At 40.4% G+C, this 14,580-nt stretch overlaps 3 protein-coding genes and 2 non-coding genes across 6 annotated transcripts; 2 read left to right on the top strand and 3 right to left on the bottom strand.

The window, feature by feature from the left end:
• Nucleotides 1-479: 479 nt before the first annotated feature.
• LOC131682307 (replication termination factor 2) lies at nucleotides 480-3,098 on the bottom strand. Its single transcript, XM_058963695.1, has 4 exons — nucleotides 2,915-3,098; nucleotides 2,153-2,524; nucleotides 1,375-2,092; nucleotides 480-851 (listed from the first exon to the last, which is right to left on the bottom strand). The coding sequence occupies exons 1-3, from the start codon at nucleotides 2,981-2,983 to the stop codon at nucleotides 1,637-1,639; spliced, it is 897 nt and encodes a 298-aa protein (XP_058819678.1). The 5' UTR covers nucleotides 2,984-3,098; the 3' UTR covers nucleotides 480-851; nucleotides 1,375-1,636.
• A 1,721-nt stretch (nucleotides 3,099-4,819) lies between these two features.
• On the top strand, nucleotides 4,820-8,327 carry LOC131682303 (nonsense-mediated mRNA decay factor SMG8). 2 transcript variants are annotated; one of them, XM_058963691.1, is made up of 6 exons: nucleotides 4,820-4,897; nucleotides 5,114-5,171; nucleotides 5,225-5,363; nucleotides 5,415-6,248; nucleotides 6,325-6,426; nucleotides 6,486-8,327. In XM_058963691.1, exons 2-6 carry the CDS (start codon nucleotides 5,122-5,124, stop codon nucleotides 8,100-8,102), a joined length of 2,742 nt encoding a protein of 913 aa, XP_058819674.1. In that variant the 5' UTR covers nucleotides 4,820-4,897; nucleotides 5,114-5,121; the 3' UTR covers nucleotides 8,103-8,327. The 2 variants fall into 2 exon arrangements, with proteins under 2 accessions (XP_058819674.1, XP_058819673.1); XM_058963690.1 differs by lacking the exon at nucleotides 4,820-4,897 and having other exon boundaries at nucleotides 4,930-5,171.
• A 68-nt stretch (nucleotides 8,328-8,395) lies between these two features.
• Trnam-cau (transfer RNA methionine (anticodon CAU)) lies at nucleotides 8,396-8,467 on the bottom strand. Its single transcript has one exon. It is a non-coding gene; the product is annotated as a tRNA-Met (tRNA).
• Nucleotides 8,468-8,808: 341 nt separating this feature from the next.
• On the bottom strand, nucleotides 8,809-8,890 carry Trnas-cga (transfer RNA serine (anticodon CGA)). The gene has a single exon. It is a non-coding gene; the product is annotated as a tRNA-Ser (tRNA).
• A 2,464-nt stretch (nucleotides 8,891-11,354) lies between these two features.
• LOC131679915 (uncharacterized) lies at nucleotides 11,355-14,171 on the top strand. The gene has a single exon (XM_058960664.1). It carries the CDS (start codon nucleotides 11,355-11,357, stop codon nucleotides 14,169-14,171), a length of 2,817 nt encoding a protein of 938 aa, XP_058816647.1.
• The last annotated feature ends 409 nt before the right edge of the window (nucleotides 14,172-14,580 follow it).

Below are 14,580 nucleotides of genomic sequence, written 5' to 3'. Positions count from 1 at the left end.
GTTAATTTAACACGGCATTGAGTTGTTTGGTCCTTAAATCAAGCTCCTGTTCATAAATGGGAATATAAAGAACGAGGTATTTTCTCAACATGAGCATATGGTATATAATGCCTTATGAAATGTTGACATCGAAATGTCCTCTAATTATCCCCGTTACCCCTGTAAAAGAATAGTGGTCAAAATTGAATGGAAGGTGTGTTCGTAATCAAGTTTTATAAAAATTTTATTTTTAAGGTTCATACAAAGAAGTGCCAAAAATGTTTAACTACGTATTTTTAACGTTGGCTGCATTAGAAAAAAACAGCATATGGCTTAGTTGCCTATAATCGCAAGTCAGTCACATGTTCTATGATATTTCCTATCTACATGGAACTGACTTGCAATTATAGGCAGTTAACGACATAATGCATTCGAAAAATCGGGCTAAAGTGTCTTCTACTTCACTCTCATTTCCCATCCATCTTTAATGTATTTCTGGATTTGTGTTAACGGCCTTTATTATATTTAAATGCGTTTTACAAAGCATACTACGCCCCCCAATAGTGCTAAAGCTTCAACTGCAACTGCACTGCCTACAATCGTATGTATATCCCATGTTCTATGAGATTTCCTATCAACATTCGACTAATTTGCCGGTAATTGTTCCGAATCGCGGCTTTTTCGAAAAGAGGGTTAATTTCTTTTGGAAATGGTTCTAAATGGTCTATTTTATAACAAGCAATGAAAAAAAATTCGGGGGGAAAGCTTTAAAGTAGTTTAAACTGGAAAAAATAAGTTATTCCGACTTACCTTTCTAACAGTGGTATTGCTCATGAGAAAGTGACGTTAAGGGTGAAGGTAGCGCGATGCGGCTTTGCCGCATAGTCGAGTCCAAGGATTCGAAGCGGCGCAAAGCCGCTGAGAAACCGACGGACGAGGTGGTTTAAGATCTTGCTACCGAAGGGTGCAATCAAACCTGTAATCCACTCGTTTGCCCGGTATACTCAAACATAGGGGCTATCCCTAGTTTAAGTCCGACTGAGCGGCAGCGAAGTCGGACAGCATGGCAAAAAGCGATGTGGCGTAGCCACATTAGGCATTAACAATGTTTTATTTAGTAACAATGGGATAGTATTTATTTACAAAAATAAAATGTCAGTGCCGAATGTAGCCACATCGCTTCATTCAAGTGCTGTCCAACTTGGCTGCCGCTCAGTCGGACTTAAACTAGGAATAGCCCCTATGTTTGAGTATACCGGGCAAACGAGTGGATTACAGGTTTGATTGCACCCTTCGATAGCAAGATCAAAACCACCTCGTCCGTCGGTTTCTCAGCGGCTTTGCGCCGCTTCGAATCCTTGAACTCAACTATGCGGCAAAGCCGAATTACACTACCTTCGCCCTTGACGTCATTTTCTCATGAACAACGCCATTGTTAGTAAAGTAAGTGGGAACAACTTATTTTTCCAGTTTAAACTACTTTAAAGCTTTCCCCCCGAATTTTTTTCATTGCTTGTTATAAAATAGACCATTTAGAACCATTTCCAAAAGAAATTAACCCTCTTTTCGAAAAAGCCGCGATTCGGAACAATTACCAATTTGCCTTTTTATGCAGTACAATTCAAAAAGAATTGAATCAGAATTTTCGAAATTATATCTAATTATAGAATGGATTATATGTGACCCAATGTGCCCTCTTTTGATCCTGTTCGCTTTCATGAGTAGTGAATAAAGATTTATACACAGCAGTTGCATTGGGATCCTTTGCAACGCTGTAATCCAGTTTGGATTTCTTAAACAAGGGGCCATCTCCGATTTTATCGCTTATGAGGGCTCGCTTATTCAGTACAGTCGGCTTTTTAGATGTGCATCCGGGTATCCCACTAGTTGTTGCCTTTGATGGTCCAGCCTCCACATCATCTTTAGTATTTTCCGAAGCTGAAACTGCTGCTACCGGGATTTCAAGTTTTGATTTGGCTTTTTTCTCTGCTTTGGACTTTTTTTCAGCTTTGAGGCGTGCTACACGAGCATCCATTCGTGTGCGCATTAAATCAACATCCTCATCTGTTCCGTTCAAAATTATAACATCCTGTTCGGTGAATGGCGTTTGACACTAAAAATAGGCAAATATTTGAGCATATTTAGTTATTGTTCTCAAATATACAACACTTACCACTGAACAAATTTTGTCTTTGATCTCCTTCAGGGCCCGTTCCGAAAACACACATCCACAGGTCCAAAGCCCAGCAAATCGAAATTGGCCACTCATCTCTAGTCCAATTAAAGCGCAGATGAACTCTGAGCTTTTGCTGTCTTGGAGCTCTTTATAGGCTGGATTTGCCGTTAAATTCAAATCCTTAATGTCTTTGAGCGATTTAATGTGGGTGCATAGTTCCGGCATTTTATCTTTTTCCAGTAGATGCTCAATTACATTCTGCTTCGAATAAAGCCTGCCGAGACCACACATAACTATCGGTTTTTGCAGTCGTTCCTGGGTGAGCGTACAATGCTTCCAACGAAATTGTCTCTCTGCATCTTTGTCTTTCTGAAAAAGAATAGTATTCATGTTGCTTTTCATATTATAACAGTAATTTATTGATTACTTGGAAAAGTTAATACGAAATTATCCCATATCAACTTTTTAAAGTGCGTAATATATTTAACAAACAAAACATATTTTTGTTAATTTGTTGTAATTTTGGCACAGAAAACGGAAAACGATGCGGAATAACTCATTTTCATGAAACTCTAGTCCACAAAATAATGAGCGAAATAAGTTTCTTTAGACAAATTTCTTGACATTTTAAAGAAATAATATTGATTTACACAATTTGGATTACTGCAGTTCTATGCATGAATGTCCCATGTATATAGGAAATCTCGATCGTGAGACAGTTATGCGTTGGCCACAGTTTACAAAAACAGTTAAATTCACCTGTTCTGGTTTCTTTTTCAATCGCACTAGCTCGTCCCGCCGAGGAATAGTTCCACCGTCGCATCCCATGTTGGTTTTCCAATGAAATATGAAGAATAGTATACAAACTTCTAATTTTTACGTCCGCAAGAGCTGAGAACGAAATACTTTCTCAAAAAATTTGACACTTGACCGACGAACTCTATACCTTCATTCAAAACTGCTTAAAATTTGAGTAAATAGTAATCAATTTCAGTAATTAGGCATAAATTCTGAATATAGCGGAACTCGCATGTTACCCGTACGCAAAAATAAAACAACCTGCAGGATAAATTCTGTTAACTTAAATTTAGGCACTTTTGACCCGGTCAAACCATTCGGAATTGGATTCGGAATCCTGAATGAAATCAGTATGGAATGAAACAACCGATTTCGAAACCGATTGAGTTGGTTGTTGCATTTGAGTTGGAATCCATACTGACTTTATTCAGAAATCCGAACCGGTTCCGGAATGGATTGAACTGGGGAGTTGTACTTCGACTCAGCCGAGGTCTTCTGTGCAGTAAGGTACTTTTGAGTTATTTGGGGTATACTCAAAATAAGGTGACATCAACTTAAATTTAATCAAATTAAACTCAAGGTTAAGTTATGGTTTTTGCCGTAGTTGTTAAATGGAAACTACCTTCAACACGGTTTATCTAATTTTATCTACCTGCACGATATCACGTCATTGAGTCAAAAGTACTCAATTTTAGGTAGTGTGCATGTTTGCAAACTGAGAAATATAGCGATAAGAGCATGTTCAGCAAAGTATTAAGGCATGTTCAGGAGCGTTTTATTTTGTATGGGAGTTTCAAAGTAGAACTGGAACTGAAACATTCACATCCCCAGCAGAGCGTTTTGTTTTATAATTTCGAACAGTTGTGTTTTAAAATTTAAAACTGTTGTACAACGCCGTTCTATTTGTTACTGATTTTAAAACACGTTTAGAACTGTGTTTTCAATACATGTAAAGTTTTCAGCACAGACACTTAGACCCGATGGACTGGGGAAAAATAAATTTGAATGCAGTAACGTTCAAGGCATGGCGAGAAATGAATTTTAAACTAAATAGAACACCCGCTAAAACTGCTGCTGGGGACAGCAAGTTCTAGTTTTAAAATTTTCAGTTTTATTTTATAGAGCTGTCAAAATTATGAATCTAGAACTAAAACACTCCTGAACATGCCCTAATAATATTAAAAATACTGAATGATTATTTTTCGCATTTGCTTTTTGAGTAAAATGTACTCACATGTGACATTTGCATCCAAAACTCAAAACTGAGTAAACGAGGCGAACTCAGTTTTTGACTATGGGCAGTTTTTATAAAATTGAGTGGCTAGCCACTCAAATTTGAGTTACTATCAATGAGCGTGTGTGGTTGCCCGAATAGAAATGTACAGTAACAAAAACATGATTTTCACTGTGACAGTACAGTAATTTTACAATAATTTACAGTAAGTTTTAGTGTTATGCTACAATACAAAAACAATAAACTTTAACGTTTTTACAGTAAATTTCAATGTAAAATAGACTTTTACAGTGAAAAAGGGGGGTGGTTATGTATCTTAACATTAAAAAAATCAATTTTTCTCCATATATTTTTTTCTCGAAAACAGTAAAATTTAATGTGAATGCACTGTATCAGTTTTTTGCTGAACAGTGAAATTTATTGTTGCATAAAATTTTATTGTATATCTACTGTCAGAACTTGGCATCGAACAATGTTGAAACAGTAATAACTATAATATTTATTGTTTTATGATTGTTTGTAGGGTAAATGCTATTGTAAAATTCTATCCGGGTGTAAATCAGCTGTCAGAAATCTGATCAAAATCGTGCTCAAGAGAATTCAATCTGGCCACACTGGCTCTACTAGTAACTGTTATACTCCCTGTTGTTTCGAAACATGACTCAAAACAAACCCGCAAAAATAAAAATATTACAAACGTGGGAGTTTACGAAAAACCGCTTCAAGAAATACTAAAAAACAACGACGACCACGAGCTAAAAACGATCAGTAAATTCCTCCAGGAATGCAAAATACACATTTAAGCCAACACAACGTTAAAAAACAAACGTAAAATCGAAAACACCGAGAAGGGCGAGATAGATCTCCATAGGTCCCAGCCCTGTCAAAACTGACAAAGCAACAAAAAAAAAAACGTGGGAGTTTACTCTTTAAAATGAATCCCGTACATAGTTTCTCTTTCCCTGAAATCCCTAAAGAATTGAGGTAATATATAATTCCAACTAGTTCTTTATATTTTTTAATATCTTCCTTTTTAGTAAAATTCTCTTCAAAAATGATAAACAAAGAATTATTGTCGGCGTCATTGGAAAATCATCTACTCCAGACTGCAACAAACTTGTTGGTTTTGATTTGTTGACCGTTCATCCTGCCCTAACAGACTCGGGATGTTGCGAGGTATTTTCTAAAACGTAATGAAAAGCCAGTGCATTAATTTCTTATTCACAGGGTCGAATTAAATTTTACTTCGAGAACAAAAGCAACGTATTGTTCCTGCATTTCGAAACAACATTCGATCAGTATGTAATGGGAGATCTGTTGGCTAGAGCGGCCGAATCCGGAATCGACGATAACTTTGTAAATTTCAATAGCCGTATGCGGACACGATTCGCCCGTATGCTACTGTTTGCGATTCAGGTGTGCCACATGATTGTTCTAGTTGAACCAACGTCTGTATTCGACACAAGTTATTTATCGATCTTCAAATCGCTGAAAATCATTCGTGAGAAATACGTACTGAAATTTCTACCAAAGTTATTGAAAAACTCCAGCGTGGGAAATTACATGGGAAAGGAAGCTCGATTGTGTAGTCCACGTTTTATATTCTTTTTCGAAGGAACAAACGATATAAAGCCGGAAGATGTCGACAAGTTGGACGCTTTGGAGTGCTCTGTTGAGGACGATATTTACAAAATGCTCAGAAATGAATTTATCATCACAAACAATAGTGCGATGTCACTGTTTTCAATACCAAGAACTAAGAAATTTGTGTTTTTCAACAGTGACAGTAGAGCCAAATCTGATCCACTGATTGAATCAATAGATTTGCTGATGCAGTATTTGGATAAACCATCTGGGCAAAATGAAGCTGATGACGAAGATCTGATGTGTAGTCTGAGGCCATACGATGGTTATGGGGTGTCCGCGTGGAGCGTTGGGTTGAGTAAAAATGATAAACCAAAGAGAAGCATATTGGCACTCCTGAAGGAACACGTTTCCGAGGCATTTGAACAGGGTTTTGATGACAGCATGTCGAAGTACAGGGGCAGAAGTCACTTTGTGGTAAGCATTGTGTAGAAAGTTGGACCGGGTTGCAGGGGTTTACTTGATATTTTTTTGAATCTTTGTTTCCTTTAAGATCCCAGGCATCAAAACTTGGTTCGAAGGTTTTAAGTTGCTTCACAAAATTTTTATCGAAAATTTTGATAATAGTAGCTATGAAGCAGATGATCTTGACTATGTAAGTTTTAAAATAGGAAAGTCTTAAGTGACTAGTTAACTAAGCGAAAATTTTTTCAGAAAGCTTTTTTGGAAAATTTCCACAAAATCATCGACATTGATGAACGTTTTTTTGCCGAAATTTGTGAGCACGGTTTAGAGCTAGCCATGGTCAATTACAAAGAAATGTTACCCCATCATTATAGCAGTAACTTTCATGAGAAAAAACACCAGCAGGCACATGAACTGTTCATACGATATGCGCGAGGGCCTGAAGTGGAGAGGCATGAAATTAAGCTGAGGGATTATTGCGATTCTATTTGGCTTAACGGAAAACAACAGTGCGAGTATCCTAGCTTACGGGGAAACCCGTGCGCATTAGGAAAACACAAAGCAAACGATCCAACGGAACACTCCAGTGGAATGGTATTTGTGTCTGCCTGTAATTGTGGTCGCACTCAAGGTCATCGCGAGGATCCGTACACGATTAGACAGGCAAATTATGAATTCTACCAGATTATCGCCAAAAGTTGTAGCAACTGTAATATTCTGGAAAGGATCAAATTCCCCATATTTGAGCCATCCAGTAGTGATTTTAGAGCGGCGGAATTCATCAACAAGAATTTGTCGAATCTCATGTCATTCGAGAATTCCAACAAAACACCCGACACGAGCACGCACCCACCACTAACGAATGATCAATCGCCCCATCTTTCGGGTAGTCAGAAAAGTCAAGACGGGGCTTCAAATCTCACTTTCAGTATGGACGATAAAGACGAGGAAGGGAATCGTCCAAAGACATACGCGAGCGAAAATGAACGCGAAGAGAACTTAGATCACGAATCAATTAACGAGATTGTTATCAAAGTAGGAGAGCACGCAGCAGAAAAGGAAAAGGAAAAGATCGTTCTCAGACAGCCTTCTACGACGGAGTACCTTCCTGGGATGCTTCATGCAGCCAGTCCTGCCGGATTGCTTCCACAATTTCCCTCGTGGTCGTTGCTCTGCCTGGGACCGAGCTCGATATATACTCACAATAGCGGCATCCCAGAGCATGTCCAGAGTGGTTTTTTATCCGGGGCTAATTTTTTGCTACCCTGGGATGTTAGTGTTCGCTTGGAACATGCCCAATCATGGGCAGCATCATACGAGAAAATACGAAATCGAAAGAAAAACACTGCTCAAGCTAAATCAATTGAGACAAGTAATAATTTCACTTTGAAGATATTCATCGGTATTGAATACGAATGTCTCCGAGGACATCGTTTCATTATGAGCGGTCCAGATAGTGTACTGCGTGGTGGTTCAGGTATTGTGCGGGACAGCGGCAGCAAAGTTGTTTTCAACGATATGCCTATCTATTTTCCCTGCCCGTGCCGCAGTTCAAACGTCGCTCAATTAATGCGTGTCCACATCGTTACACCGAAGGCACCGGTGAATGTGATTTTAGAACCGAAAGTGAAAATGTTCCAAAATCATTCTCAAAATAGTCTCACATTTACCACTGGTCTGCCGGAACCGATCAAACTAAGCCAAAGTGCATACTGGATATTGCGATTGCCTTTCATCTACGAGGGTGAAAATGGACCGTTGCTGCCGCCGGTTGAGGTCAGTCCGGCGGGTGCTGCCATGCACGGTGTGTTATTAGCAGGGATGTATGGAATTCGTGAGAGTGAAATCAGCGAAGATCTGGCGTAAGAGATGTAGCTTTTCAGGTGACACAGTGTCGAATAAAACTTCACGAGCTCTCATTCAAACTTATGGAGTAATCTAATTATTTACATAACATCGGTGTAACATATTGTGATAACTTAAACCGTATGATTTGGTTAATAGGCTTATAACAAGCAACTAATTATCGATTGAGTATGCTTCGTTACAATTCGAATGGATAGATGAACACTATTAAATGATAAAAACTTATGGATCGATTCAATTATATGAGATATCAAGTACCTAATTTTAATCAAATAATTAAAAAAAACTAAGTTTAGCAGAACGTAGTTTCGATCTACGGACCTCTGGGTTATGGGCCCAGCACGCTTCCACTGCGCCACTCTGCTACGTGGAGGAAGAATATTGTGCTCATGTGTCGTTACATCTCAGTAAAAGCGAAGAGTGCTAAAAATAGATTTGATGTTCTGGATCATCTTCCTTATCTGTTTCGATAAGCCTCTGCTCTAATGTAGAGATATTAAAAAGAGAGTTATTACTGTAAATGTAGTTTTCTGCCGTGATATGCATAACAGCCCCACCTGCATAGGAAACCCATAGTAAATGGAACTGTTATGCGGATCACGGCAGTTTTGTCGAAAACTATAAAAAATAGAGAACAACTCGCCTAAAGATAGTGAGACGAGGAACGAACAATAACACATCAAAAACGCTGCAATGAGAAAAAATCCGCAGCCGGTAGGATTCGAACCTACGCTCCCAAAGGGAATCTGATTTCGAGTCAGACGCCTTAACCACTCGGCCACGACTGCACGAAAAAATTTCTTTCTATTATACATCTATACTGAATTCAATTATTTTATTCTTAATTAATTACATAAATTTTGGTCTTTCGTGAAATGCTTAAAGCAAATAGCAGGAACAAGTTTACATTATAATTTCACTGTTACCAGGTATAGTGATATGTTATTAGTTCCATTAATATCAAATTTCTTTCGAAGTACACATAATATTTAACAATATGGGATATATCTTCATACAGTAGCTCTAAAAAGCCTCATGCGAGTTCAAAAACTATTCGTCTATGTATTATTGTCATCATTATCACGAAAAAGTAATCAAGGGATAGAAATGAATAGCGTAAAGTACATATTATGGCAGTAGAGTCTATTGGAACTCTTTTTCGTGCCTCTTGGTTACGAACCAAGAATATGAGATAATGACAATATCTATTTGCCTAAAAACGGTATTTAAAAGTATGTTATATTCTTCATTAGTTATGCACACATTCATTCAGAACTATCGGCTAATTTTTAATTGAAATTAATTTAATTTTTCTCCTTTATGGCCAGCGAGGGTGGTGGCTAGCGGGTTTCATACACCCTTGACCTGACGGACAAAGCTATGGGGCCTTGAGCACAGGCAACGCAGATCCAAGGGCATCATTCGAATGACAAGTTCTGCGTTTGAGATGTACTTGCCCCGGTTGCCAGACGAATACCTGTAAAATTATTTCGTGTGACTTTGTATGTACACTCAAGTTTTTTTTGCGCGGTATTTTTTTACGCGGTTTTTTTTACGCGGATTTTGAAATTTACGCGGTTTTCATTTACGCGGATTTTGAAATTTACGCGGTTTTCATTTACGCGAATTTTGAAATTTACGCGGTTTTCATTTACGCGGTTTTCATTTACGCGGCTCGTATCCCCCGCGTAAAAAAAAACCTGAGTGTATAATACTCTAAATGATGTTCTAATGTGGTCGTGTGTGCGCGGAAGGTGTGCGTTTTGGCGTTGAGTCTAGGTCTGAGTGGGGGTAGAGGCAGGGTTGCCAAAATTAAATCTGTATTTTTATCCTAAAAAATCTTTTCATCTGTGTTTACTCTTCGAAAAATCTTTGTCGATATCTGTATCGAATCAGTTGAGTCGTTTAACCTTTTGCTGGATTATCTATCGAAGATACTAATTCCTGTTGTTTAAATCAATCAAGCAAGGACCTGTTTACATTTTTGTAAAAAAACACTACAAATCGTTCTGATATTTTACATCCAGAAACTTGAACTTTACCGATGTGCAAAATGGAAAAATAATTTTCTTCTTCATTTAATGACTTTTGTTGATATATAATGTTATATACATTAAGTCAACCAATGTAGCTGTCATATTTTCGGACAAAGAATTAAGACTTAACAAAGTCACAGAGCGTTTCTGGAAGTAGGCTTCAGCCAGGCGTTTGCTGGGTGCTAACCTGAGTGTACTACAAACCTTTACCTTTCAGAATGAGCAACCACTCCCGAATGTGAAGATATATTTTGATTAGGCTGTGCACGCAGACGAAGTAGAAATAAATAATGACTTACTGTGAGCCGTGTGAAGCAATGTTTGTAAACACGGCTCACAGTAAAAGTCATTTTTAAGTCGACTTCGTCAGCGTGCACAGCCTAATATAGAGGGCTAAGCTAAGAGAGACAAAGAGGAAGTATTACTGAAATTGTAAAAAATATTTCTAAAAATAGTTTTTGTAACATCATTTCTCAAAAACCTGTATATCTGTACATACACGCAAAAATCTGTATATCTGCACATACAGATTCTTGATCTGAAAATGGCTGAAAAATCTGTATAAATACAGATTATTCTGTATTTTTGGTAACCCTGGGTAGAAGTTCACTAATTGCGTAATAGTGTGTGGATGCCTTTTTAGCGTTTGTAATTGTGTTTGGGTCGATGTTTGAACTTGATGCGCTCGGTCTTTTCGGTGTTTTTCGTATTGACTAATCCATGTGAAGTTGTGTTAGTGCGAGATTGAGGTTAAATCGGGGTGATTTTTTGTCGAATGAGGTTAAATCAGATGGCGAATTGAAAACATCGTGTTATATGTATGTTGTCTATACACATTGCAACTGTGTTGGTGTCCTAGACGTCAAATAAGTCAATTGTATTATTTTGCGCGTGTGAGTCAGTTATTTAGGTTATCTTATGTGCCAGACCATTTCAATATTAAATGTGCAAAAGGGTGAATAAGATTTGTAAACAAACTTTTATTTCGATGGTTTCTCTTAATTTACTATAATTTGAAAGCAGAAAACAATTGAAATTGCTTCTACGAAGGGTGAAAATTTACATTAACGCATATTTTTCGTGAAATTCCACTCTGCAGCAGACTAATAAGCAAAACAAGTTTGTTTACAAAAAACACTTTCGCCCTTTTGACGAATTAATATTGATTTGTACTGTTCATGCGTGCGCATGTGTAGTTTTGTTCACAGCAGTGATAATGATAAATCAAGTCTTGAACGGCCAACTTCAACATTCAGCGGGAAACTTCACGCATAGAGTACTCGAACAAGTCATCCTGTTTCGTATTGTGCCTGTGGTGTTACGCGGGAGTAAAGCTACCATTAACACGTTCGCTTTTCTCGACGAAGGATCGTCACTGACGCTTGTCGAAGATAAACTTGCAAACGAGCTCGGCGCCAACGGGATTACGAAGCCTTTGTGTCTGATGTGGACCGGAAACGTGACGAGGATGGAATCAGCATCAAAACAAATTTCTCTGACGATCTCGGCGGTGAACGGAAATAAGGAGTACGAGGTAGAAGATGCACGTACAGTGAAGGAGTTGTCTCTTCCAAAACAAACAGTATCATTTGAACGCTTGGTCAACCAGTATCGTCATCTCCAAGGACTTCCGATTGCCAGCTATGAAGATGCTACACCCAGACTGTTGATAGGAGTAAATAACTTGAATCTGATTGTTCCACTACGAACTAAAGAAGGCCTACGTTACGAACCCGTTGCTGTCAAAACCAGATTGGGCTGGTGCGTCTACGGCGGAAAGATGGGTGAGGGAACAACACATACAGTGAACTGTCATTCATGCGGTTGCACTGTAACTCAAGAGCTGCATAACACAGTGAGAGATTATTTCGCGCTAGAGGATGTCGCGGCTAAGGCGGTGACCGTGCTTGTGTCAGAAGAAGAGAAGCGTGCCCATCGTATCCTAGAACAAACGACAACTCGTATTGGCAAACGCTTCGAAACGGGGCTGCTATGGAAGTATGACCATATTGAGTTCCCTGATAGCTACAATATGGCTATAAGCCGACTGGAATGCCTGGAGAAGAAACTGTCACGAGAACCGAAGCTTAAGGAGATCGTTCAGGAGCAGTTGACTGCATACCAAACAAAAGGCTACACCCATCTCGCTTCAAAGGAGGAACTACTCAATGCGGACCTGAAACGAGTCTGGTATCTGCCACTAGGACTGGTGACGAATCCTCGGAAGCCAGACAAAGTGCGAATAATTTGGGATGCAGCGGCAAAGGTCAGTGGAATTTCTCTCAATACGGCGCTTCTGAAAGGTCCCGATCAACTGACTTCGTTACCAGCGGTCCTGTTACGTTTCCGCCAGTTCAAAGTTGGAGTTACCGCAGACATCAAAGAGATGTTCCATCAAATCTCCATACGCAAAGAAGATCGCCACTCTCAGCGATTCCTCTGGCGTTCGGATCCTTCACACCGTCCGGAGATCTTCTTGATGGATGTGGCGACGTTTGGATCAACGTGCTCACCCGCATCAGCGCAATTCGTGAAAAACAAAAACGCTGAAGAGTTTCGGGAACAATATCCTCGCGCCGTGGAGGGCATAGTTGAAAACCATTATGTGGACGACTGCTTGGAGAGTTTTGAGAGCGCTGAAGAAGCCTTGCGCGTCAGTCGAGAAATGCGCATGATACACGATGAAGGAGGCTTCGAACTGAGAAGCTGGCATTCGAACAGTGCAGAAGTGCTAAATGGCTTAGGCGAAACCAAATCAGCTGAAACGAAGACCATCGTTCAAGGCGGTGGATTCGAGCGCGTGCTAGGACTACTGTGGAGTACGGAAGCAGATGAACTTCACTTCTCTACAACGATGACGAACGAGATCCAGAACTTGGTGGAAGGCAACCAACGTCCAACTAAAAGACAGATGCTGAAATGCCTAATGGGTTTCTTTGACCCACTGGGACTTATGAGTTTCTTCCATATCCATGGTAAGATGCTTCTGCAAGACGTCTGGCGATCGGGAATCGAGTGGGATGATGTGGTCAGCGATAGTATCTTTGAGCGTTGGCTGAAATGGACAAGACTCTTCAGCGAAGTTAGCGTAGTGCGCATACCCAGGTGTTACTTCCACGAAGCGACCCTAGAACACTATGATGGACTACAGCTGCACGTTTTTGTGGATGCTAGCGAGGTAGCTTACTCCGCAGCTGCTTATTTTCGAGTAGTGAATCCTCACGGTATAGGCGAATGTGCGTTGGTCGCTGCGAAGGCGAAAGTAGCTCCGTTGAAGCCCCTCTCAGTGCCCAGGATGGAATTGCAAGCAGCTGTTTTGGGATCGCGGTTGATGAAATTCGTGGAAGAAGCTCATAGTCTCACCATAGCGCGAAGGTACTTGTGGACCGATTCGGCTACTGTGCTGTCGTGGCTTCGAGCGGATCATCGCAGGTATAAGCAGTTCGTGGCCTGTCGTATTGGAGAGTTACTTACCACAACGGATGCCGGTGACTGGCGATGGGTGCCCTCGAAATTTAACCCTGCTGATGCCGCAACCAAGTGGGGTAAAGGCCCAAAATTGACAACGGACAGTATGTGGTTCAAAAGTCCAGAATTCTTGTGCGAACCGGAGACAAGTTGGCCTGTTCAAAGAATTCGTTCCGTGGACACGGAAGAAGAGTTGCGCCCTTGCTATGCGCACCGCGGAATTATCCTGCCAACGCTGATAATCGATTTGGATCGATTTTCAAAGCTTTCTCGGGCGGTGAGGACCATCGGCCACGTGCATAGATTTCTGGGGAACCTGAAACGGAAGCGACTCAGCGAGAATGCGGTAAATGGAAGATTCAGTTCGGAGGAGCTCAAATCGGCAGAACGCTCATTGATACGGATGGTGCAATGGCAGGCATTTCCCGATGAAATGGCGATAACAGCGCGAAATCAACAGAAATCAGCTGAGCAGTGGGAACCTCTGGACAAGAGCAGCAGAATTTACCAGTTGTCTCCGATCGTGGATGATTATGGGGTGCTCCGGATCGGCGTGAAACCGTGACAAATGAAATACGCCAAAAGTATTATGTACCGAGATTGAGAGTAGCAGTGAAGCAGCAAGCAACAGCTTGTCAATGGTGCAAAATAAATAAGGTCAAGCCGCAAACTCCGCAGATGGCTCCATTACCGGCAGCACGCATGGCCGCATTCACTAAACCGTTCACTTATGTGGGCCTCGATTTCTTCGGACCGCTACTCGTGAAAATCGGGAGAAGCAACGCAAAGCGTTGGATCGCTGTGTTTACATGCCTGACCATTAGAGCCGTTCATGTAGAAGTAGCGCATAGCCTCAGCACCGACTCGTGCGTGAAGTGCGTACGGCGTTTCGTTTGTCGACGGGGTTCGCCGGCAGAGATACACAGCGACAACGGCACCAACTTCCAGGGTGCTAGCCGACTGTTGAGGGAACA

The sequence above is a fragment of the Topomyia yanbarensis genome, chromosome 2 (assembly GCF_030247195.1).
Source record: "Topomyia yanbarensis strain Yona2022 chromosome 2, ASM3024719v1, whole genome shotgun sequence".
In the NCBI taxonomy this organism is placed as follows: domain Eukaryota; kingdom Metazoa; phylum Arthropoda; class Insecta; order Diptera; family Culicidae; genus Topomyia; species Topomyia yanbarensis.
Note: the sequence above shows the minus strand (reverse complement) of the source record. Positions and strands in the feature narration are given on the sequence as shown.